Below are 23907 nucleotides of genomic sequence, written 5' to 3' on the forward strand. Positions count from 1 at the left end.
CAGTGATTTCATGAAAAGTCACAGGAATTTACCACTTTATTAAAGGGGTCTCCTCCTACCCGTTAAAGAAAATTTCCTAGAAGGAACCTGTCTGGTCTGTATTTATACCTTGTTAGATAAATGTCTGATGAATAAAAGTTGAGTAAGAAAAAGCACTAACACAGCAAGACTAGGACCCCGTATTCTGCTACTGCAGGAACGGTGCCTGAAAGGCTGCGGCCCTGTGTAAAACCCAGGTTTTATCAGGATCAGGTATGAGGAGGCCAGCAGGCCAGCAAGTGACTGCCTGAAAGGCACGCGGCAGGCATGTGGTTTACTGTCACCAGGGACCCGCTAACCCTGGGAGGGGCCCTCCCTCCAGGCAGCAAGGCCCCAGGACATCTGGAAACACATGGTTAAAGCAGGCCTTCACTCCAAAAATCACGGCCTTTAAGTACCTTCTGATTCTAATGAAATACCTAATTCTACCTGATGGTTCCTTTTTGGAAATACATATTAAAAATGTTATTATTTAGTTTAAAAAGCTAATGGCCTGTGCTGAAGGAAGGAACACACCGATATGACTTGAATTGTTTTTTTCCCCCATTCTGCACCTCTGTAGTAATTTACATTTTCCGAGAATTGACAGAAAAAAATTCTGACAGTATTTCCCTCAGTGTTGAAGCTCAGTTGTTTCTATAGCTTAGTGCTCAAAGCTCACTTTCAATTCTCAGTAATGAGTTTAGGGTGTCTCAACCAAGGGCTTACAAGAGGAAGAAAATTATCTGTAGCCCACAAAGCTGGTCACCAAAGAAGGTGGCGGTATTTCTGGGAGATGATGATGATTTTTATGGCTCCTTGACTGTTAATTTGGGGCAATGGGTCCTAGTGTAGCCCGGACGTCTTAACAGATATATGGAAACACTCGGTCTACAGCGCTCAGCTACCTCACGTACAGCATCATGTTTCTGTTTCTTTGGAGGGGTCAAGGCAGCGAACTGCCATTCACTTTCAAGGAAGCCGCCTGTTTACACCATGACCCCCACTCCTTCCCTCGTCCAACTGAGATCCTGTGCACTTGGGTTTAACCAGACGACAGCGGTTGAATCGGGAGGGAAATCACAACCAGCGCTGACAGAGGACCTGCTCTGGGCTCCGCGGCTCCCGTGGATTTTACGGAACCCTCTAACCCTGGGACAGGGGCTGCTGTGCTCCCCTCTTCGCGAGCGGCCAGCCAGCTGTTGAGGAGGTCATTTGCCTGAGGCCACGTCGAAGCCCCGGGGACTGTCCTCGAGCTCCTACATCCCGACTCACGGCGGTCTTTCATTCACTTTTATCATAAAATGGTTCATAATAAAAATCACATGTATCACACATTTGAAAGGTATAGTAAAGCGGACACTTTTACTTAACCCTCTTCCTAGCCAGATAAAGATTATGACCAATACCCTTGACCCCTGCTCCCACCAGGTCAGGCCCGGGATCTCACCATGGTGTCTGCTTCGCCTGCTGGATCTAGGGCTGCACACAAAGGGCGGACTTATTGTCCTTAAAAAACCCCCCAAACCCTCCTCATGCCCGCGGTTCTCAGTATCATAGGGAGGGACCCCTCTGGGCATCTTGTGAGAGCAATGGAACTACGCAGCCCAGAAAAAGTGACGCATGTATAGAACTCTGGAACTACTTCAAGGTCTCACAGACACGCTAAAGCCAGATCCTCAGAACTAATTCATACTGTAACTGCAAGTCTGTACCCAGCTTGGAAGGTACTATGCTAAGTGAAATAAGCCAGAAAGAGAAAGGCAAACTCGGGCGTGGTATCACTTATACGCAGAATCTTAGAAACAGAGCGTGGAATGGGGGCTGCGGGGGGGGGGACTGGCCTGCTGTCTTCCGCAGAGACTCAGCTGGGCTTCCTGACCGAGACGCTCCACGGGCTTCTCTCTTCTCAACAAGCACTCTCGTCCCTCAGTTTCAAAAGATATGTTGTAACAACTGCTCTCCGGGAAAACGACAGAGCTAAGCGGGAGTGAGTCCAAGTCCATCCTGTCATTAAGTTAGCAGTGCGGCTCTGGTGGGTCAGATCTGTGGGGCTGGGCCTTGCCGTCCGCAAAAGGCGGTCTCTTGATTGGATTTTGCTGAATGCTCCTTTCAGGTCGGATATGCCAAGGTTCTGAGTTATGCTTTAAAGCTCTCTCCTGAAAAAGTTCTAAAAGTAAAGCAGCAGAACAAAGCTAAACAATTTTAAATAATTATTTTTAGAAGGTAACCTTTACAAGACATTGCATTTGAGAATAAATCATCTCACAACTCAAACGTGTGATGGCGCTGCTTCACCCCGGCCAGCAAGCGTCCCTGTCCTTGCCCGCCCAGAACACTCAGCGCTTCTTCCAGGTGAACTTCCTGCGGGCTCCCTCCTGGCCTGGCTTCTTCCGCTCTCTGACACGGGGATCAGCAGTGAGCAGTCCCGCTGCAGCACAAAAAGAGATGCCTTTAGGAACCGTGGAAAGCCCAGGAAAGCAGGAGAAGCGCATGAACTGGCAGCTCCTGCTGTGAGAGGAAAAGCACCCGGGCCCACAAGCAATTCCCGGCCTCATATACAACTCATGACAGCAGTCCGCTTTCACTCTCCTAAGCTATTTTCCCAATTTCTGAGACAAACACCAGGTACAAGACTTGAGTCTGCTCTTCTTCTCCTATGAGAGATACGGTTCCCTTTTGGTTTTTAAACTTGTTCAACTTAAGACAAAGCTGCTCTAGTGGGCCAGTCACTACTCACTGCCAGGGGACTTGCCTGGCACGCTTACTATTACAGATGTGAAAGCTTCAAGAGGGAGAAAAGAAAAACTTCCTGGGTGGCAAAGCGTGTGGAAGTATACAGACGCCACACAGTAACAGTGCCGTGAATATACCGACACGCAATACGTGACTTATCTAACATATCTGAGAAAAGAAACTTATTCTTCTGATTTGTGTGATCATAATTATTTCTTGGTACTTTGTTTCAGAATCTAAGAAAGGTTTTAGAGTTGTGTTCTCAGCACAAGGCGTTGGTTCCAGAAGAGTAAAGTCAGTTTAGACTGGAAGCTCCCGGTCTCCCACCATCAGGAGTAATTACAACTTCTGAGCAATAAACGAGTCACTCTCAGCATGTGGCCCCGATGGGTGTGCCCAAGGGTGGTCCAGCCGTGGGGTGCTGGTAGCTACCACAAGGACACCAGCGACGAGAAAACTCTTTAGCTGTGTTTATAAATATGTAAACAGACCGGAGTTTCTCACTGTCTTTTTCACCTTTCCAACCCCAGCACTTCTCTTCACTGTATGCGAGCCTTCTGTATTTTATTAGGGTACTTTCAATGGCCACACAGCAAAGGCAAAATTCACATTTTACGCTTGTCATATACCCATAGCTCTCGCATTTACTTGTACTTAGGGGCGTGGAATAACACAACGTTTTGTGAGGAATGCAAACAAGACCTGTCTAAATTCTAGTTTAAATGACAAGTAATGATGCTTTATTACTTTTCAATAGGCACAGAAACTCAAACTAGCAGAATTGTTAAGTGAGGTCCTATCAAACGATTTTAATGACTAGATGGGAACCCTACAAAATGGTGAACCGTTTATAAGCAAATGGATTTGTAGAGGCTTAAAAAAATTAACTTGCCTAAGCTACGGGTGGCCTTACCTGCAGCGTGGGATCAGAACCCCAGCGGTGCAGTGGGAGGGCAGGGGCGGGGCCCACGCCACTTGCCCAGAGGGGCTCCTGGACCCAGAGGTGCCAGGGGCCTTGCTGAGGCCACACAGCCAGCTGGCAGTGCCCGCAGTGCTTTCCTCCTTCACAGATGGTGGGAAGACACTCCTCAGCTAGAGCTGCCCCGACTGACTGTGAAATGCGGACGCAGGGCCCTGACGAACATGTTGATCGTAGAACCCTTCTCCCCCCGTGCAGAGACTCTGGAATTCACGGCTAGGTGACAGGGTCACACAGAGTGAGTAAGGGAAATAAAATTCGAACTAATATCACATTGGAAAAGGAATCTCCAATAACTTTGGAGAGAAACACCTTCGGGGTTCCATCATTAAATTGAATAACGATTACAAATTTCAAAAGTCACCGCTCACGTGCCTGACACAAAACGGGGTCAGACGAAGGCTCGAGGGTGACCCGGCCCCCACCACCCCACCTGAACTCGCACCTTGGCGCATCCACTCGACCTCGTCCTCGGTGACAAAGCTGCACAAGGCTCTCGCCGTCGCCAAGCGGATGGCCCCCGCCTGCGCCGCCCGCCCGCCCCCCGACACTGTGCAGGTCACGTCGTGTTCTCCAAGCCGGTCGAGGAAGTGGAAAGGGAACATCAGCTGTTCTCTAAGGCACAGCACGAGAGATGGAGTTAAGTTCACTGCGAAGATACACAATTTTACAGGCTGCTCACATTCTGGACGTTTGTAAGACCCACACTAGACGCAGAAACACGAGCGTCTCCGATATTCAGATGCTCTGTGAGAGCAGGGTCAGGCCTCTTTTTCTTGGGCACAACAGCACACCCCAGCTGTTTGCTGATCCTGCTTGTCGCGCGAGAATTTTGTGAGACTTGAACATAACCTCATGAAGAAGTCTGAAAGCTGGGAGAACGCCTTTAATCCACTGCATCCAACCTCCCTGGATCCAAGGATCAGATGTAATATTAATAGGTCCTCCCAAGCAACTGTCAGGCGCCATTTGGGCTCACCAAGTAGCGTGTGCGCTATGACGTGTGTCTGTATAAGGTCTGTGCTCATCCCGACACCGCGAGTCGTAAAGTCACGGAGACCACACTCGACACCTTCCCACCGAGACACGCACTCTGACTGCAGTTCCCTCGGCCGCAGGCTCCTGCCAGGTGACACCCCACAGACCAGGCGGGCCCGCGTCCCTCCACAGCCAGTGAGCACCCACGGGGTCCGGGCAGGGCCAGAACCAGAGGCTGGGGCAGGCCGGCTGCCCTGGACCTTCTTCTCACTCACAAACAAGGGACTGCTTTTGCCTGGACAGCTCTTATGAAGTTTACCTAGAAAAGCTAAAGAACGCTGAACACTGCATTTGCCTGTCCGGTCTGACGCTGCAGCTTTCTGGACCCCCCAAGTAAAGGTGAGCGTCACACAGTGGCGCCGAGAGGCAGATGCTAGCCCTTGGACTACACGCTAGCGGAGCAAGCGCAGGCTGGTGTGCGTGGACACGCCAGCAGCTCGGGAGGGCAGAGTTCACTGGAATTTGTAACAATACTGCTTCAGCAGGGATGCCGTTCCACCGGGAATGAAACAAGTCCTACAATAGAAAACAGGCCTGAAACGACCTAAATCTAATATTGCTTTCTTTGAACAGATGTTCCAAAGCAACCAAATGAAAAACAGGGATGTTACAAAAGTAGTACTACCGGTGACCTTTGAACAACATGCGTTTGAACCGTGCAGGCCGGCTGACACGTAGATTTTTTTCAACAGTAAATACTACAGACCCACACCATCCACAGTGGTCGAACCCCTGGATGAGGAAACTCGATGCAAAGAGCCAACGGTAAAAGGTTATACTCAGATTTTCCACTGTGCTGGGAAAATCCCAACCTCCACACTGCTCAAGGGTCAACGGTATTAAAGATAATAGCTACGTTACAAGAGCTAAAGAAAACGTAGAGGCTGATAGGCTGACCGCGCCATTTCCAGCACGGACGCCGAGGCCAGCACGGAGCCTAAGGAGCTGCCTTTGGCACATCACAGGCCCGCGCTGCCTGACACGACTGCGCAGCTGCGTGACACGAGTGATGGTGTTACTAAGAGAAGCCCTGCTCACCTACTCGTTTGGGAGCTTAAACATTTATCTGCTTTAATTCCTAAAACTTTAAGATTCCCTAACAAATGCTTATGTAGATGAAAAAACTGAGATTAAAATTTGGGAAAAAAATTCAGGCTCTAACGAGAGCACCTGAGTCAGGGTGGTCAAGGCGAGAAAGGACCTGAGGAGGAAGAGTCCGTGCGCTGAGCACGACACTAGGTCTGTAAAGAGAGGGCGCGAGACGCCCAAAGGGCACAGCTGAGAACGATCACACAGCTATCGGTTCTAATTAACCTGGACTCACACTGGTACATGCAAAAACAGTTACACGGCATACAAGTGTTTCACAAATCTCTCCTCTCAGTGATCTCAGATGAAATCCTGAGCTAAAAGAACGCGTTTTATTTTGCTCTTTGTTAGCTAATCAAAGTTATATTGAAGAGAAAAAAATCTCCCCCTTTCAACCTTCTCTGAATGCCACTCCTAGGGCACCAACTGTGCAGCACAGAACCTGGTACGTACATAAAACCACGTGCTCTTATCTTTGTGTGACTGCTTGAGGTGCTAACTTGTCTCCCCTGTCACACGGTTAGTGCCATGTGAGGGATGCACTCCCTCCGTACAGGTGATCAGCTAAGAGCTGCTTCACTGGCTGAGTGACGGAGCAAAGGCCTTTCCAAACCAGAAAGCACTGCTCTGTGTACCTCACACAGCACCAGGCGCATCGTGGTAAACGTCCGCTGAGTGCACGAATAAACACAAAATTTCTGACAACGCGAGGAAGGAACACAGTCGACACTCCCAATGACCTGTTTGCTCCGTCTGTGTAAAAACAGCCTAAAGGAAGGACCCTGGAAAGAAAAGCAGGCAGCTCCAACTGACCTTCAGGCAAGCGCCTCAGAGATCATCAAGTCCAACTCCCTCCCACCATTTAGGGAGGTGACCTTTAAGCACCTTGGCTGAGTTCACACAGCTGGAAAACAGACCCAGAATCAAGATCACCCATCGCTGGCTCGGCCCTCTCCCTACTGCTGGTCGCGGGCACCTCCCTGCTCACCTGTAAGCTCGTGAGCCACTCGTGCAGGAAGAAAGGCCAGTCCCCGAGTAGCACGGCTGCCGTAAACCCCGACAACAACTGAAAGGCACTGGGGCGGTTCGGGCGCCTACCCCACCAAGACTAGCCTCAGGCTTGCCAACCAGACGGGGAGTTTCTTGACAACAGAAACCGTATCTCACGCAGCGCTGGCATCTTCTCGCCACGCCAAGAACAAGACTGGGCACACGGTCAACCCTCAGCAAACGCCTGCTCGATGAGACTGAAGAGTAAGTTCCAGGGGGCAATTCAATTGTGAGAGAAAAGCCGAAGTTGAGACCTGCTATTACATCATCAGGGGTTACATCTGAAAACAAACTAACAGACGGTCATTGACCAAATGCCATTCCTTACAGCAGTCGTAATGCTGAAGTGACGGGTCTCTCTGGCTTTGGGTAAGACAAATAAGAGCTTCCTCCATAGGCTTCCCTGAGAGGATGATGGCAGAATTAGTTTAATTCCTGCTAAAGAGAGTTAGAGTGGGCTACTTCTTGACACACACACACACACACACACACACACACACACACACACACACACACACACACACAATAAACATACATCTCCTGAAGTAATTATTCCATCCAGAAGCTTACACTACACTGGCACGGTCCTCTCTCCTGGCATCGTAAGCATTGGGATCGAAAGAGCCTTAACCCCTCTGGACTCTGATCGCCACTACGGGAACCGGGAGAAGACGAGGGAGAGAGGAACGAACCGTGCAGAACCGCTGTGCCTTGTGGACACCGACAGTAATGTCTGCGAAGCCTGGCCGTCCCAACAAGAGGCCTTATTCAGCGAGGGACTCGGGGACACACCTCAGATGGGCAACATACCCAGTGGAGCTGGGCTGGAACACCTACTTATAATCAACGTCTGTTTCTCCACGGGATACAGAGTTCAAAGAATAAAACAGCCATATGGAGCCACGGGAACTAAGCAAAGCCTGATGAGCTCTTATTTTAATATATAAATGTCAGGTTTCTTTGCTTGCTCAATATATATATAAAATTTTCTGTGAACAGAAAGAAATCCAAAGGGATAAAGCGAACTTCTCCTAATATTTACGATGCTAAGTGCCAAACAAGGCTGGTTTTCGTTGTTCTGCGGCTGCCCATCCCCAAACCCAGGGAGCAGAGGTGGCACAGTCTGCATTTCAGAACATAAGACCCTGAGACACTCAACTTACGGTACGATCTGATGAAAAGGGGAGGAAGACTCAATTAATGAGGAATTCTAGAGATGCTTTTTAAAAATCTGGGAAACAGGGCTTCCCTGGTGGCACAGTGGTTAAGAATCCGCCTACCAATGCAGGGGACACGGGTTCAAGCCCTGGTCTGGGAAGATCCCACATGCCGCGGAGCAACTAAGCCCGTGAGCCACGACTCCTGAGCCTGCGCTCTAGAGCCCGCGAGACACAACTACTGAAGTCCATGCACCTAGAGCCCGTGCTCTGCAACAAGAGAAGCCACCGCAATGAGAAGCCTGCACACCTGCACACACTGAGCAGCCCCCGCTCGCCGCAACTAGAGAAAGCCTGCACGCAGCAACGAAGACAAAACACAGCCAAAAAAAAAAAAAAAATCTGGAAAACAACATGAAAAATAGTGACAGCATCCCTCTAGCTAGTTTGATATATTCTATTAGTAAAGAGAAACAATCATGCAGACAAATATAATCAGAAAATCATAAGCCTTAGTTGATCGTGACATATTATAAAGTACATTTTCTTTAAAAACGAAAAGCAAAACTAAAACAAAGACCTCACCTGTCCTGAGTCACCGGAAAGTAGAGCAGGTAGTCGACCCCGTTTACTTCTATCCTCCCACTTCCACGGTCATAAACAGCCACTTCTGCCTTTGCAGTCTTTCTGTTACCTTCAAAAATATAAGACATCTATTAGTGAACATCCCGAGGACCAATGCTTTGACAGAGGCAGAACTATATTAAATTTTTCCCCCAGGATAACAATATGTAACACTCTGTATAGGAAAGTTCTATAATGATTACAAGTCAAACAAAAATAGAACAGGCAAACTACACCACAACTGACGTCATAAAGCTTTACTATGGGGTGATTTTGTTCTTTAATCCCATTTTAGAAACAGTACAATGATTTTAGTTTCAACAAAGTAATTCATATTTATTTATATTATTTAAAAAATCAATTTACATAGTGTTTTTTAAATTAATAAGAATATATCTTAATCGTATAATTTTTAAAATATATGAATAGTATAATAAAGTATAATTGGTAGAAATAAAAGGAATCCTTAGGAAAGGTCACACTTCTTTGAAAACATTAACTGAAAATGATAAAGGAATGATGTAAAATTTTTTAAAGTTGCAGATATATCATTTAATAACTCAATTCTTTAAAGTTACACCATGTCAAATGTCTCTGTACCCCTACAAGGAAGATGTGAGTTGAGGACCTAAAATTTTAACATTTTGTAGTTTTAGCATCTGACGTGCAGATTCACCAAAAATTTTCGTTTAATATAAGAAACCTTTATTTAGAAACCTAAACCTTTATAAGAAACCTGTATTTTGTTGTTTCTGCCAGTTGAAAATATGAAAATACAAAGTGTTAATATGATTGTGTAGGTATGTGACCACATTTTTTTCTTGCAACATTATCAAGTTCAGTTTTTAAAAACGTCAGCAGAACCTTAATATTCGGAAATCCAGCATAGCAGCAGCAAAAAGAAACAAACAAAATGAACAGCAAAGGGCAAGAGCAAATAAACCTCCGGCTATGTCCCAATCCTCGGCGGGGGCGGGGGCGGGGGCGGGGGGGGGGCGCTCTCTGTCCACGGGTGCGTTACCTCGGCCCGTGCTGAAGGCCATACCCTTCTCGTCATACTGCAAAGGCTCAATCAGCTGTTTCTTCGACTGAATGGTCACACTCCTGCGGAACCTGCCCACAAATTCTTCTTCAGCCGCGTCACACGGCAGCGCCGATAACCTTTCCAGCAGCCGAATGAACTGTGCATACTGCAGACAATAAAAATTCATTAGGAGATGCAAGTGTAATTGCATTTGCTAGATTTTTTTCTATTTTTGTATACTTGATCTTCCCTATGTTGCTTTTCTTGATGAATTTTGACAGGATGACACTTTGCAACTTCGTGCTGCTTTTGAAGCAGCGTGCAGACGCGGCACTTCTCCTGTGTACCTTTAGAGCTCAAGCTTTTCTTTCGAGAAACAAAGACATTTATCATTCAAAGAAAAATCCACTTCTCTGTATCAGGATTACATGAAGGTGAAATTTAAATTAATTTTCAAAAAAATACTTAGATGATCTTTAAGTATAATTTCTACTCTTTTATTAGAACTGTATCAAGAGGCGCTTCATAAATAATTTCCAGCAAGTTTCGCACAGTAAAATGGGAAGAGTCTGATTTTGAGAAAACGTACCTCTTAAACTACATTTCATAATACATTTGGCAAATGTATCTTTAGCTGTTCAAGCTGTGTTACTTTAATGTTTATGATTTCCTTTAAAACCGAACAATCAAGCTATTTAAAAATTCAAGAGATACTTGACTTAAAGGGCAACCTCTTGAAATAAATTACCCTTGCTACTCAGTGCATTTTTTTTTAATAGTTCTTGAACATGTGATTAGAAAGTAAACAACTTGGTATTAACCCCTTAAAATTAGAAGCCAGAGTAATCACTCTAAAGTGTTTATGCAGAAGGAAACAACTGATACTTGAGATCCTTAGCATGGAGTGTGAAACCCAGTTTTTGATAACCTTATTTATGTTTTGCCAACCTTAAAAATCATACTCATCTTTGTTACCACTGCCTTTACAGTGAAAATCTGCCATTAATAATTTGAAATATATAAAAATCTCACAAGTAAGATTAAAAGGGCCGCTTCAGTTGTCGTTTCCTGTGATGTTACAATACTAGAGAAGGCAACTATCTGAGGAAGAGTGAACTACTAGCCACCTGCGGTACCCAGCCTGGTAAATCCACCACCTTCATTCACAGGCCTGTCCTTCCCCAGCTGTTCTCAGTTCCTCTGCACCGGCTGTAAAACCCTCGAACACACAAGGAGGCAACTACAGGTGTGACACAGCCTTGCCTATGACCTGGGATCTCGGTTCAGGCCATCCCTGACCACCCCTGCCTTCCTCATCTCGACACCAGCCATCGGCTTCAGGATTTCTTCCACCATCCAGCTGCCCAAAGTACAAAGATACCTATATATTTGGTTGTTTTGTTTTCATAGCTGCACACCTATAACAAAGTCCTTGGGATGTTTTCAAAATGAAAACAAACAAACCTGAATTATAAAAATCAAAGCAGCCAGAAAACAGGAAACACGGAAATGAATCATTCAACGAAGCAAAGAGAGGTTTTTCAGTTGGATCCAAGTGCAGTGATACTGACTTGGCAGTTAGGATACTAGAAATTAATTTCAGATCTTCAACTCACCAAATGCCTGACACCTTAGTTAAGCAAATTGCAACTTTTCCCAAACATTAATTTCTTCAATATGTTAAATGAAGAAAAGAGCAATTTAAGCATATGACTTGAAATCTACATGGCAGCAAGGTACTAACAATGTTACCCACTGCCATGGAAGGAAAAAACCTTTCTTGGAACAATTTGCGAAATTTTTCTATACTCCAATCTTCCAGAAATAATCTAAATTTAGAACATCAACACATTTAAAACGTCAAATTTCCTATGATAATACTGCCATATATTAGAACATTGAGCAAAAAAAGAATCAGACTAAGACCTAAAGCAGGGGTCACCACAGCCATAGGCTTTAACATTCACTGGAGGAGCCTGCTGAAACCGTGGATTCCTGGGTGACAGCCATGGAAATTCGGCACGAGGTCTGAACCTTGGGAACTGCATGTTGTAACCAGCGTTCCAGGTGATTCTGACACAGGCGGTTTTGCCAATTCCACGATGAAACAAACCGGCCGCGTGGATACTGCACTTGGGAAGCCAGGAAGGCACCGTGCACTTCATTTCTCTTCTGCTTAACCTGTAACAGCCCCTTACGCTTATCATTAGCCTGCAAAATCAGCACCCGCTTTACTGAAGGAGGTGAACAATGACACCTGCCATGCGGCCCTGAACAAGGGGCAGAGGATGCAAGCACACTTGTGGAGGAGGGTCTGGGGCCCAGGCACCTTCCTGACCTTCCCAGGGCAGAAATCAGCTCCACATGTTTTAAAAGGAAAACCGTCTTATGAACACCTGCCTCTGAGGAACGTTACTATTAGGATCCTAAGTACAGCAAATGTCTACAATCTTACGGCACAGGTCCCCTTAAATTAAAAAGATTAATTACTCACATCTTGATCTGACAGTTTTTCCACTAACATTTCTTCCAGTTCCTCCTTAATCAGCCATCTGCTGCCAATCGGGTCTCTGTTAAATAGCACGTTATAGTCTCTTTTAAATTAACCATACAATGAGTTATATCACAAAAGATCCCACAAGTAGTAGCGATTCTTGATTGGGAAACACATTTTTATATTATATAGCTGTAAAATTTCATCCAAGTAAATGATTTTTGAGACACATTATTTCATTTCCTCAATCTGCTTTAGAAAAGATACCCAGACTAGCAAATGTTCCATTCGCAGAGTTAGACATGGCATGGGGGAACCCGTTCGATGATATTCAAGTCACTAGATTTCTCAAAAATTAACTGTGCTTGCTTTTCATAATTTACTTTAAAGTGTATGTTACAGACACAGAGTTAATCTGTCAATGGACTAAAGTAGTAATGAAATCCAAATAAAAGGCTAGGGGTAGTATTTACAACTAAAACTAGGTATATTCAAAAACTTGTGTCTTTTGCATAGGAAGAAATATGTGAATAACCAGCCCCAAATTTAAAACTGGTTGGTCAGGTCGATGGATCTAATCTATCTGTTTGCTAAATGGAAGCACAAACCTTCAAATACAAAATACACACACACACACACACACACACACATATATGTATCTATACGGGCATATAAATGCAGTTACATACACAAAAATTCTAAAGAAATAATATTCAAATACAGTAAGTGCCACTTAACATACAAATCTAGAATGAAGTAATATAAAAATAATAACCTTAATATTTACATCCTCCCAAACAAACAAAAAAAATCACCTATTATTTGGAATTTTAATGATTAATGCTGAAATAATGAACAAATTTTTAGGCTTTAGGTATGCCTAAAAAACACCAATGATAAGTGGTATGTTTTTAGTTAATTTTCTCATATATTTTAATGCAAAAAAGAACTTACTTGGCTTTAGTTTTTTCTGAAAACAGACCTTTGGCTCGCAGCTGGTCTTGACGGTTTTCTACATCTAGTAGCTTTCCGTACGCTCCCTGTGGCAAATAACACACACATACACTAAACCAAGAGAGACGGTGAACCATTACCTTCCTTTATGTCTCCCCTGAGCACCTCATCTCAGAAGCACCCTCAAGTCACAGCTGCACAGCAAGGATTACTGAAAATGTTTTTTAACAACGCTATTTCTCATACAAACTAAAGAATGGTGTAGTAATTTCAATGAGAATTTAGTATTACACATAGTAACACACTTAACTTCAAATGATTTTTTAAAAACTCTACAGAAGGTTTACAACTCAGTGAGGTTAGTAAAAACGAAATAAAGTTACAAGCTATTTATTTTCCTTAAGAGTTCCACAAAGAGAACCAAAACTTTTCCTTAAAAAAAATTCATAATTTATATAGCAATATGCATTTAAACTTAAGAGAATTACCAGTAAAAAATTTTAACATTTGTAAAAGATTTGTCTTTACCATGTAGTTTGCATCTTTAAAAGTTTTCTATTAATATTTATTTTTCATTATTTGATTTCTATTAATTTACTTTCTAACAAAGTCTGTGAATGTATGTCACCTGTTAAACCATAATGCAAGCAGGAGAAAATTTACCATTTTGTAAGCACTAATCTGGCAATAAAGGTTATCAATGAAATACGATTTCCAGGAAACGAGTTTACAATAAGCAGGACAATGCAACTGTCTCCCAATGTTTTTGACTGAGCAAACTTGAGGGCTCAAATCCAATCTATGTGTATTCATTTATAATGTACACATAACCTACCATACTAATACCTAAGGAACAGACGTCTTCAAAGGATGAGCTAGAGATGATATAAACATTTTTTCTTGCTTAATCATGACACCGTCCAATACCATCAGCTAATCTCAGAAGACACAACTTGTTACTCACAGAGATGTCTATCCACATTTAAAACAGTCTTCATAATTTCCAGGTTTGGGGACAACCTCTTGTGAGCACTGATTAGAGCGTCGTATTATATCAAAATGCTGCTGATACAGAGTCTGCTCCAAGAATACGGTGCCCCCTGCCACTGCCTCTGTGTTTACCACAGCTTGCATCTTATTATCTTCATCTGCAACCTCTTTTCAGGAATCCATTTCTCTCAAGGGGAAAAAGAATGGAGGGCGGGAGGGAGGGAGGAAAAAGGATGTAAAGACTGAGCCTTTGAGTTTCATAAATATAGATGAGAAAAGCCGAGATTATGCTCCATGGGCCAGGACTTCTTGGGGAGAAAAGGATAAGTTCATTTCCTGTAGTTGGGAGACTCGTAAGAGTGTGTTTTATTTTGTTTTGTTTGCTTTCAGTAAGGGTAGTAGGATTGATAACTTAGAAAAGAATAAGAAAAGCAGCAGCTCTTAGAAACAGTAAAACTGGGCCCGGTATCTCTGACAGAGTGAAGCTATCACTATCAAGAGTTCAGTGATTCTAAAGCTAAGTTCCCAGCAGAAGCAGACAGCAGCAGCATCTAGGCCAAGCACTAGGTTAGAAATGTAAATTCTCAGGCCCCAACCCAGACTTTCCCAAGAGGAACCTCTCGGGAGGGGGTCCCAGTGATCTATTGGAACGATGCCGCCAAGTAACGCACCCTGAAGTCTGGACCTAAACACTGGAACTCGGGGGACAAATGGGGTTAATTCAGTTTTAGAGTACACGTGAACTATCTCTACAACTATACTCAAAGTATAAATCCATCGCCTGTGGCAGCAGACAAACGTATCCGACAATTCAAGACAAACTGCCCACTCGAAAGAAAGCAAGAGTAGGAGCCATCCACATACAGAACGTGTCCCTGCCATGCAACTTAAAACCATACAGTTTGTCTCTCGAGAATTGGTAAGCCGCATTTGACTGCAGTTAGGGTACCTGAAATTCATATTCAAAGGCTAAGATAGTGAGTTGTAAGCCCAGCTGAACAGTGCATCAGAAAAATTTCTAAGTACCTATTTCTAGAAAGCAAGTCTGAAGCGCTCTGAACAGGTGAAACAAAAAACCCCACAAAATGAATCCTCCCCGCCTCGTACGAAGGGGACAGACGTGTGCAAGCAGCGTCTGGCTGTGCACCGGGCCCCCCACCCCGCCCCCGCACCCAGAAGCCTGCTCCAGCTGGGGGGGGGGCCTGTGGGAGCAGGATGGCGTCAGTCTCCACGTCTCCACGCGGGGCTGCTCCAGAGCCCTGAGATTCTGAGAGTCCTGAGTCAGAGATGGATCTTTTAAATCTACCTTAAAAATATGAATCCAAGAGAATACCAACAACGGTAGTAAGACACCCTACCTGGCTATAAGGGTCTATTTAATTTTCTGGAATAACCAAGGCAACTAAAACAAAAATAATCGATCTGCTTCACAGGGTAAGTTTCACGTCAAAATTTGGGGTGCTAAATTTGTCATCATTTTCCAGTGATTCTGAGCAATTTTTAAGTCCAAATTTTTCTTAAAACTTTCTTGCACTCTGCTACTACCTTCCAGTGTTATATTTAGCTCTATAAAAATGTATAAAGTGTTAAGTAAAATCACCAGAAAAAATGTGGAATATGAGAAAACCACCCATGAAGAGTACACGTCAAATTTCAAACATGGTAAGTTCTATTCATTTATGGCACATGCTTTGATGGTTGTAATTCATCAAGTTATATAATCCTCTTTAAGCCCCCTCATATACTTCTTTAAATAGGAAAATACATGTAAAGTACTTAGCATACTGCCTGGCCTACAGTAGTGGTCAAGAAATGATACAGGGGTGAGGTATGGCATTCAGGAGTCAAATAATCGAAACAGTGGGCTTCCCTGGTGGCGCAGTGGTTGAGAATCCGCCTGCCGATGCAGGGGACACGGGTTCGTGCCCTGGTCCGGGAAGATCCCACGTGCCACAGAGCGGCTGGGCCCGTGAGCCGTGGCCGCTGAGCCTGCGCGTCCGGAGCCTGTGCTTTGCAACGGGAGAGGCCACAACAGTGAGAGGCCCGCATATCACACACACACACACAAAATAATTGAAACAGTTTTACTGGTGCACTATTTCTGTTTTTCTTTCTTTTCTAGATAATAAAACCACTCCTGAGATTCTATCTTGGTTAGTCAGAGACAACAGTCCTCTGGGAAGTACATTCTATAGCTTCAACTCCCTGAAGAGAGGTGCACTAATTTACATCAAAAAATCCTTGAGGGTATAAAATATGCCAGGAACTGTCAACATCACAGATTACCAGTGCTAGCTTCTGGTATATTCTTAAATTTCCACTTAATTTTTAAGGGACCCTGGAGAATTAGCATGACCCCACCTACACTAAGTTTACATACTGTATTTAACAGTATAATTTTCAAATATGACAGGAATAACCCAGATGTGAAATGCTGAATCATTAATCACAGCTATGATTAATATTTCATAAAATCAAAGCAAGCCTATCCACCCCTCATGTCATCAGATTTCCATAATGTATGACTTGAATTTAGAAGGTGCCTAATTTGGAAGTACCAGATGCTCCGGGTGCAGACAAGAAACGCTTTAACCAAACTCCTCCGAGAGCACAAGCAGTGTCATTGCTGGTCTACCAAACTCTGCCCTGGCTGTGCTAGCCACGTTGGAATCCCAATTTTAGGAAGGGCAAACAAACATTTCCGAGGAGGGTGGTATAGAAAAAGTCAACTGTATTTTGATATACAAAATATATAATAACGAACAGTAATTATCATCTTAGATACTAGTTCAAGACAGAAAAGTAAGCGATTTAAAATGTGCTTGTTTAAAAAAGAAAATCACAGAAAATAAATCTCCTAAATAACAATCTTCTCAATTTTTTGGCTACTGGCATATACAAAACCAACTGGAATAAATATACATATAATTCATTTATCATGGTTTTTATCATGCTACTTATCTGAAGCTCCAAGTGACATACTTCTATGGTAGACCCTAGCTATCACTTTGTAAATACATTATGCCATACAGCGTATACTTCGTGTAATGCTACTCAACATTAAAAAAGGAAATAATCTCACGTATAGGTCACGTTAGACAAGTACTCTGGGAAGGTACGCACCCGGGAGTAACTACATAGAAGTGCTTGTGACTCAGATACCATATATTTTTACTACTGAAAGCTCCATCATGTATTATAAAAACAATTCTACCATTATAAAAGAAATAATCTGATTAAAATCAACAGAGGCAATAAGTTGAATCAGTTTTTAAAAATTAATTTTCCCAACTGTTACACTTAGAACATACAAGATACACAATGGCAATTATTCACCTATCAATATGAGGAAAATGTGTATTAAAGATACTTCTAGGACAGCAGTTTGTTGCTGAATTCGTTACTGAATCAACTCCTGCTGTCAAGAAAGAACTTAAAACAGCACACAGACACATGCCAGCACTGGTCTGTAGCTTTCTGCAAAGAAGCACTTTACACAGTCGTAAAGCAGTTATTTCGTAACGCCTCACTGGGGGAAGGGTCACTACTTTCATTCCATTTTTACAGAGCACTGCTTCGAAGTTTTCAGTGTTCACCACCCAGTGACAAGGAGGATGCGTAGAATTCTGCGATGCTGAAGCCTCGGGAACTTTTGCTCGCTGGCTCTGGAACCTCCATATACTGAGGCCTCAGACCCCTCCCTGGGCTACCGTGTGAACACAGAAGGTTTAAGTCGCCTAAAATAAACTGGAGAATTTCTAAATAAGCCAGGCAAATGAATCCTGTTTATACACACATTATTAGGACTAGAATTACTTCGTACTTTTTCATATTTTAAACTTTTCCCCCCAATTCAGCAGAATAGTTTAAGTACATAATGATCTTATTCCTTAATTTTATAATTTTTAGGGTAAAAATTTCATCTGTGGCCATATAATTCCTTCAATTTATAGAAACACTCTGAAAATACTCCAACGTTTACTGTAAAACTAGTCCTAAAATATAAATGAGGTTTCTGTAAGATGCTAAATTCCCAGTATAGATTTTAGACACGCAGAACCTTATCTTAAACGTTGGGGTAGGTGAGCTGATGTAAAATGGCAATAGATGCTTAACGTTTCTGACAACTTACAGTGTTACCGATGTTTTATTTACACAGCTTTTTCCAAGCTCTGGTTTCACGGAACGTTAAAAGGTGTCTTGGGCAGAAACAGTTCCGCGATCCAACACATCTGAGCGGCAGTGTTTCTCCACTGAAGGGCGCCGTGGAGCTTTTCCCACGCTAAGTGTCTCCATATTAGTTTCTTAGTGCTGTATACAATATGCAGCATCCCCAACGAGCTTCATTTCAGAGACCCTTTCTTGAAGCTTTTATAACCAGGGTTCCTCAAAAAGCACTTTGGGAAAGTCTATATTACAGCCATGCCCTGTCTTAATGCATCATATTTTACAAAAGGATTCCCACTTTAGAGTCAAATAATCACCTCCCACAATGAGTTTTAAACAATTTTCAACTCACTTTTAGTGAGTGGGTTTCAAGATATTCAGAAACCTAGGTGTTGACAGGAGGAGTGAACGGGAATTAACATTTGTCTTAGGATTAAAGGACCTGCACAACTGCCCAGGTTGTGACCGCCCGTTCACGAAAGCAGCCCCTCTGCCTGCCCGCCCCGCCCGGTCGCCTGGGCAGCTCCAGCTGTGGCGGGCAGGGGTGCCTGGGGCAGCTGGACCCAAGGGCACACCCCTTAGCTGCGCAGGCAGATTTCCCCCTCCCACCCCCAGACACGCAGCTCAGCTCTTCTCTGGTACAGCACCTGCTCCACTCCAGACGCACACATCCTCTGAAAAGCCTTCCCTCTCCTTTACATTTCGGTTCAGTTGTTTCTGGAAACTCCTTTTACTCTCTCTTTCTTCTTTCTGCTCCTGAAACGCTACGCTGAAACTCTAAATCATGTCTGAGAAGTACACAAGTTCCACCGGTTACGTGGTTATTAAGGAGATGGAAAGTCATCCGTTTGGGCTAAAAAAGACGGGTGAGCAGGGCCATCTAGCCCGGAGCCCCCTCGGTCCTCAACGATCCTTCGAGAAACTCCATACAGCCCTTATTTCTTCTTAAACTACCTTTCACTGTTTAAGAATGTACTTGTTAGTACTGTTTCATACTTCACTCATTACACATGTACACCCTATTCGCTATTTTGTAAAATAAACGGTTTTTACTGACCTTCCCAGGAACCTGAAGACAGGTGTACGGTTGCGGCCACAGGAAGGTGGGAATTCCAGCCCACCTGACGATGAGCCCTTAGAACGTAACACACTCACAAAGTCCGGGACCCCAGGCCCCGTGGATCGGCAAGTTTCCCTTCCCCTTGTGCTTGCTTTCCCAGCAGCTTCATTTCTGGGCGGGAACAATGAACCGCTTCTTTCTTCTCATCCTCCTCCTCCCTCAAAATCCTCCCTACTTCTCCACAAAGAAAAACTGGATGGACTAACTACGGGTTAACTGGAAAGAGTGTTCACTTAAGCATTACACATCACCCTTACATGGAAGCTGCATCAGGCCCATCTTTTATTCGCTGCTATAACGTAATATACAACTTTAACATGCAAGCAGTGACCAAGTACTAAAAAGCAGCTCTGATGTTATTACCGAAGATAAAAAAGGTTAAGGGACATCACAAAGACCTCCGGGCAGAACTGCAAACGTGCTTAGAGCGGTGCTCTTCTGACAAAAAGCGTGGCCGTGACGGCCACAGCTCACACAATCACAGCCGGTCCAGGACACGGAAAACAGAGTTGGCCTTAGTGTCTTTCACCCTGTCACACGGGAAGAAACTGTATCAACAGAAAGAAACGGTAGCAATAATGATTCACCTCCCGCCCACCCGCCACAGTCTCTGCGGGGCTGGTTCCCTTGCTGCAGTGGGATGGCGGCAGGGGGATCAGCCTCCCACTGAACGGAACGGACCCCTCCCCGCACTCAGAGAGGGCAGAACAAAGGAGGGAGCCAACATGTGGGGCAGTTTCAAGTTCTACCGTCTTATTTTATATGCGATCCCTGATTCACTACGAAACCACTCTTGTGAGCTCAACAGCGGATACTTAGTCACATACGATTTCAGGGTAACAAACAGCACCTAGCACGATGCTGACCTGCATCAGCCAGGCAATGGCCACAGCTGTGAGTAATAACATCTGCCGTACGTGAGGCGCAAGTGATTGCTATATCTTTAGGAAAACATTTATCCTTTTTCCATACATGTAATTACTTTAAAGTTCCATAAGATGCATTTTTGAAAATACAAGGGTTTATTAATTACCTGAATTAACACGCTCAAGTTAAACCAAAGTATCTGTAATTTACATGTGTAAACTGTTCTGATGAACAATAAAACAAATACCAAACCCACAGTGTTTGGGGGTCAAACTACGCAACAAATGGACAAACCTAAATTACTGAATTTAACTAACACACAGAAGCCCAAAGAACTCTCCTCTGCGCAAGGCAACTATATGACGCAAAAAGGAAGACTTTATAAACTGGATGTAATTTGACATTCTAGTCGACAGTGGGGTAGAATTTTATCCACTGAGAAACCAACCAATTTCTTGAGCAATCCCTTTTAAAACTCATAAATAAAGTTAGGCCTCTTATACAATGTGTAATTTCTTCATTATGATGGAATGCAACAAGATATCTTGCCCTTGGGTTGCTCAGTTTCAGCCAAAACAAATGCAAATGGCTTGTCAGATGACAGCTGTTTGATAAGGCTCCTCTACAAGACCCGCATGCTTTACTTTTTTCCGTGAAACTTGGGATGAAAGGCAGGAGGCAGGAAGAGAATTAATGTAGCATACAGTCTAAAGGCAACGCTACAACCGTGATTAAGTAGAAAAGTTAAAAGGCACAGATTTTCCACAGCTTCGCTGCGTGCAACCCATCCGTGTAACAAGTTGACAGGCCTAGCGTGCCAGCTCCATCATCCCCTCCGACAGCTAAAACGCAGCGCTGCATCCCTTTTCAGGGGAAATTTGCGTCTGCACCATGAAGCGTTGTACATTATTTCTCAGCACTGCAGGGGGCTCGAGTCCATATGGAACCTTCACAAATATTACCACAGATCAAACCAGCGGCGTCGTGAGGCAGCTTTGACATACCTATTTAAATGAGCAGCAGGGGTCCCTGGGCAGCCTCGGGCTGTGCGCAGAGCCTGGGCGGAGAGCAGAAGCCCAGCGCCATTACTCAGCAAAGACACTCTCCGCATCCATCATTCATTTCATTTCTGCCAGGGCAAGAAGCTCATTTGCCCAAGGTCAACAAAAAGTGAAAAGAAGGTTTTCTTTTTTTTCCCGAGAAATAAATGTCCCTGACAAGTGGGGACTTTGTCCTTTGGGTTTGCGGAGCACAAATAAACACCAGCCAGCTCCACCGAGCACATGCGTGCCTGCGAGCGAGCCAAGCCACCGACAGCGGACTGTGGGTGGGGAGGCCCAGGGACAATTTCTGTAACTTGTAAAACTCGTGTATGAATAAAAGAAAACTTGACACCACGTTCTAAAGATAAAGTGGGTTCTGTGGTTGAAAGCTGGGTATCAGCATCCAGCCTTTTGTCACAGTAACTGCAGGGAGCTCCCCGCTGTGCGCACCACCAACCAGCCTAGGCTCTGAAAGAGAGCCAGACCCGTTCCCAGCGCACGCAAACGCAGCGGGAAGGCAACAAGCAATAAAATCACTTCCTAGGCCTTCTGAGCCCAAACTCTAGACTCATACACTGCACTGACCTATGAAAAGCAAAAATCGTATAGGAATAACTAAAGGGTAGCGAGGAGGTCTTCCCTCTCCCCCAAGGTGAGTGCTCCGTCGCCGTGACAGCCCCTTTCCTGACTCAGGTCCCGCCTTGACGCACACCCACGCACTGATACTGAGCTGAGCGTCTCTCTCCCAAGATGACCTCAGTTTGGAAGTAAAAGCATTTTAAGGACAAACCATTCTGACATAAATTCTCTCATGCTTACTTTTCGCAAAAATGAATTAATAAAATATAAAGCCTTTCAACATACCGTCTTGTCTCTGGAAGTCTTATTTTTTGTCCATTATGAAGCACACTAGGTAAATTCTGAAGCTGAGGGAAATCTCTGCTACCATTAGTTACTTAGCTAACAATTCATATTATTTACCATAAATGTAATATACTTACATGCATTAATGAGTAATATGACTGTTTGCCAGTATAAAAGAGAAAGTGAAATGGGCGGCCATCTTCTCCCCACTGGATTGCTAATAAAAACCAAATGAAAAGAAATAAACAAAAATAAAAATATACAGAGGCCAAATAGCTTATATTTAATTGCAATTCGTAATTCTGCAATAAGACACATTTTTAATTCTGATTAACTTTTAAAATAACAAAATAGCATTATTAATATTTAGAATTTAGTTTGGCAGGTTTAACATGTAAATATTTAGGATATTTAATATTTCATACCCATTAATACAAAGCAACGAGCATAAGAATTTCTGTAATATGCTTTAAATAAACACACAGAACACCAAAGTCATCTTGCTAGAACAAAAAAAATTATGTTTGGCTGTAAATACAACGCACTCCCGTATTCTTAAAAAGGAAAGCTGATAAAGTCAATTATGTAATACAGTTAGCAAATTAGAGACAGGGAGACTATAGGAAAGAAAAAACCAAAATGGATTTTTCCATGCCCAGTTATGTTTCAACTCTGTGGTGAGACACCTCCGAGAGTTTGAAACGTTTAAAACAGAAAGGGTCCCACAAAGATGTTATGTGTAATTCCTTTTGAAATACAGATGGTCGTTCACATCTAATAACCACCCAACAAACTGGGAAACGGAGCTGCTGCAGAACATAAAGCAAACACCAACTCCATGTCCTCTTCCCGTATCTGTACTGAGCTGTTTCTCAGTTGACAATGTATGAGAACTCCCAACACGAAGACTACACTCCTCTATCACATGAGTTGTAAACTCTTTTCTCCCAATCTGTCACTTGCCTTTAAATTTTGTTTGTGGCGTCTTTCATAATCAAGACGTTTACAGTGTATGTGTACAGTAGACTCTTCTCACTTTTCCTCTATGGCAGCGCTTCTCAACTGTTTTTTCCTTATCATTCCTACTAAGGCACCTTTTCAGACACTTTCCTCCCTAATTGCCTACCTCCCCATGAAATCTTAATACCGCAGATACACTGTATATCCGCTGATGTATACTGTGGCCCTCTGGAGGGCCACAAACATTGTAATAGCTAAGATTTTTTCACCTCCTGTGAACCAATTTACACCCCCTTGGGGGCAATATCACCCCCATTGAGAAAACCTGCTTTAAGACTTTGGGCTTTCCCATATTTGCTTCTGGAATTTTTGTACGTTTTCCTGATCAGAAATTTAATCAATCTGAAATTTATGTCTGTGAGGCCGAAATCCAAACACGCATTATTTTGTCCAACAAAGAGAGTCATTACTCCATTACATTTTTTTGAATAATACACTCTTTTCTTTTAAAACATCACCTGTACAGTATGTAGGGTATCTTCCTCTTCTGGGGTAACTGGATTATACACAGAACACTTTAAGTGCATACATTTAAAATGAAGACCAAAATTTCATAACAAATGGTGAAGAATGTCTAGATACAGTGCTTGGCTTGAAAAATAAAAACACATTCTTATTCGCCAATGGCTTACTGATGAATTAAATGGTTCTCCAACACCACTTTCAGAGACTT

General features: G+C 43.6%; 1 protein-coding gene across 2 annotated transcripts in view; it reads right to left on the reverse strand.

The window, feature by feature from the left end:
- Nucleotides 1-1355: 1355 nt before the first annotated feature.
- The window catches only part of MRPS9 (mitochondrial ribosomal protein S9), a 47263-nt gene continuing 24711 nt past the window's right edge, over nucleotides 1356-23907 (reverse strand). The window contains exons 5-11 of one of the 2 annotated variants that reach the window (XR_010835316.1): nucleotides 22352-22431; nucleotides 13164-13249; nucleotides 12210-12285; nucleotides 9713-9881; nucleotides 8653-8761; nucleotides 4179-5287; nucleotides 1356-2449 (exon numbers count right to left, since the gene is read on the reverse strand). Coding sequence is in view for 1 of the 2 variants with exons in the window: in XM_059079546.2 (XP_058935529.1) it covers nucleotides 2358-2449; nucleotides 4179-4348; nucleotides 8653-8761; nucleotides 9713-9881; nucleotides 12210-12285; nucleotides 13164-13249; nucleotides 22352-22431 (782 nt within the window). In the remaining variant the exon portion in view is untranslated. The remainder of the gene's footprint in view (nucleotides 2450-4178; nucleotides 5288-8652; nucleotides 8762-9712; nucleotides 9882-12209; nucleotides 12286-13163; nucleotides 13250-22351; nucleotides 22432-23907) is intronic. The other variant, XM_059079546.2, reaches the window with a different exon arrangement.

The sequence above is a fragment of the Kogia breviceps genome, chromosome 11 (genome assembly GCF_026419965.1).
Source record: "Kogia breviceps isolate mKogBre1 chromosome 11, mKogBre1 haplotype 1, whole genome shotgun sequence".
Lineage (NCBI taxonomy): Eukaryota > Metazoa > Chordata > Mammalia > Artiodactyla > Physeteridae > Kogia > Kogia breviceps.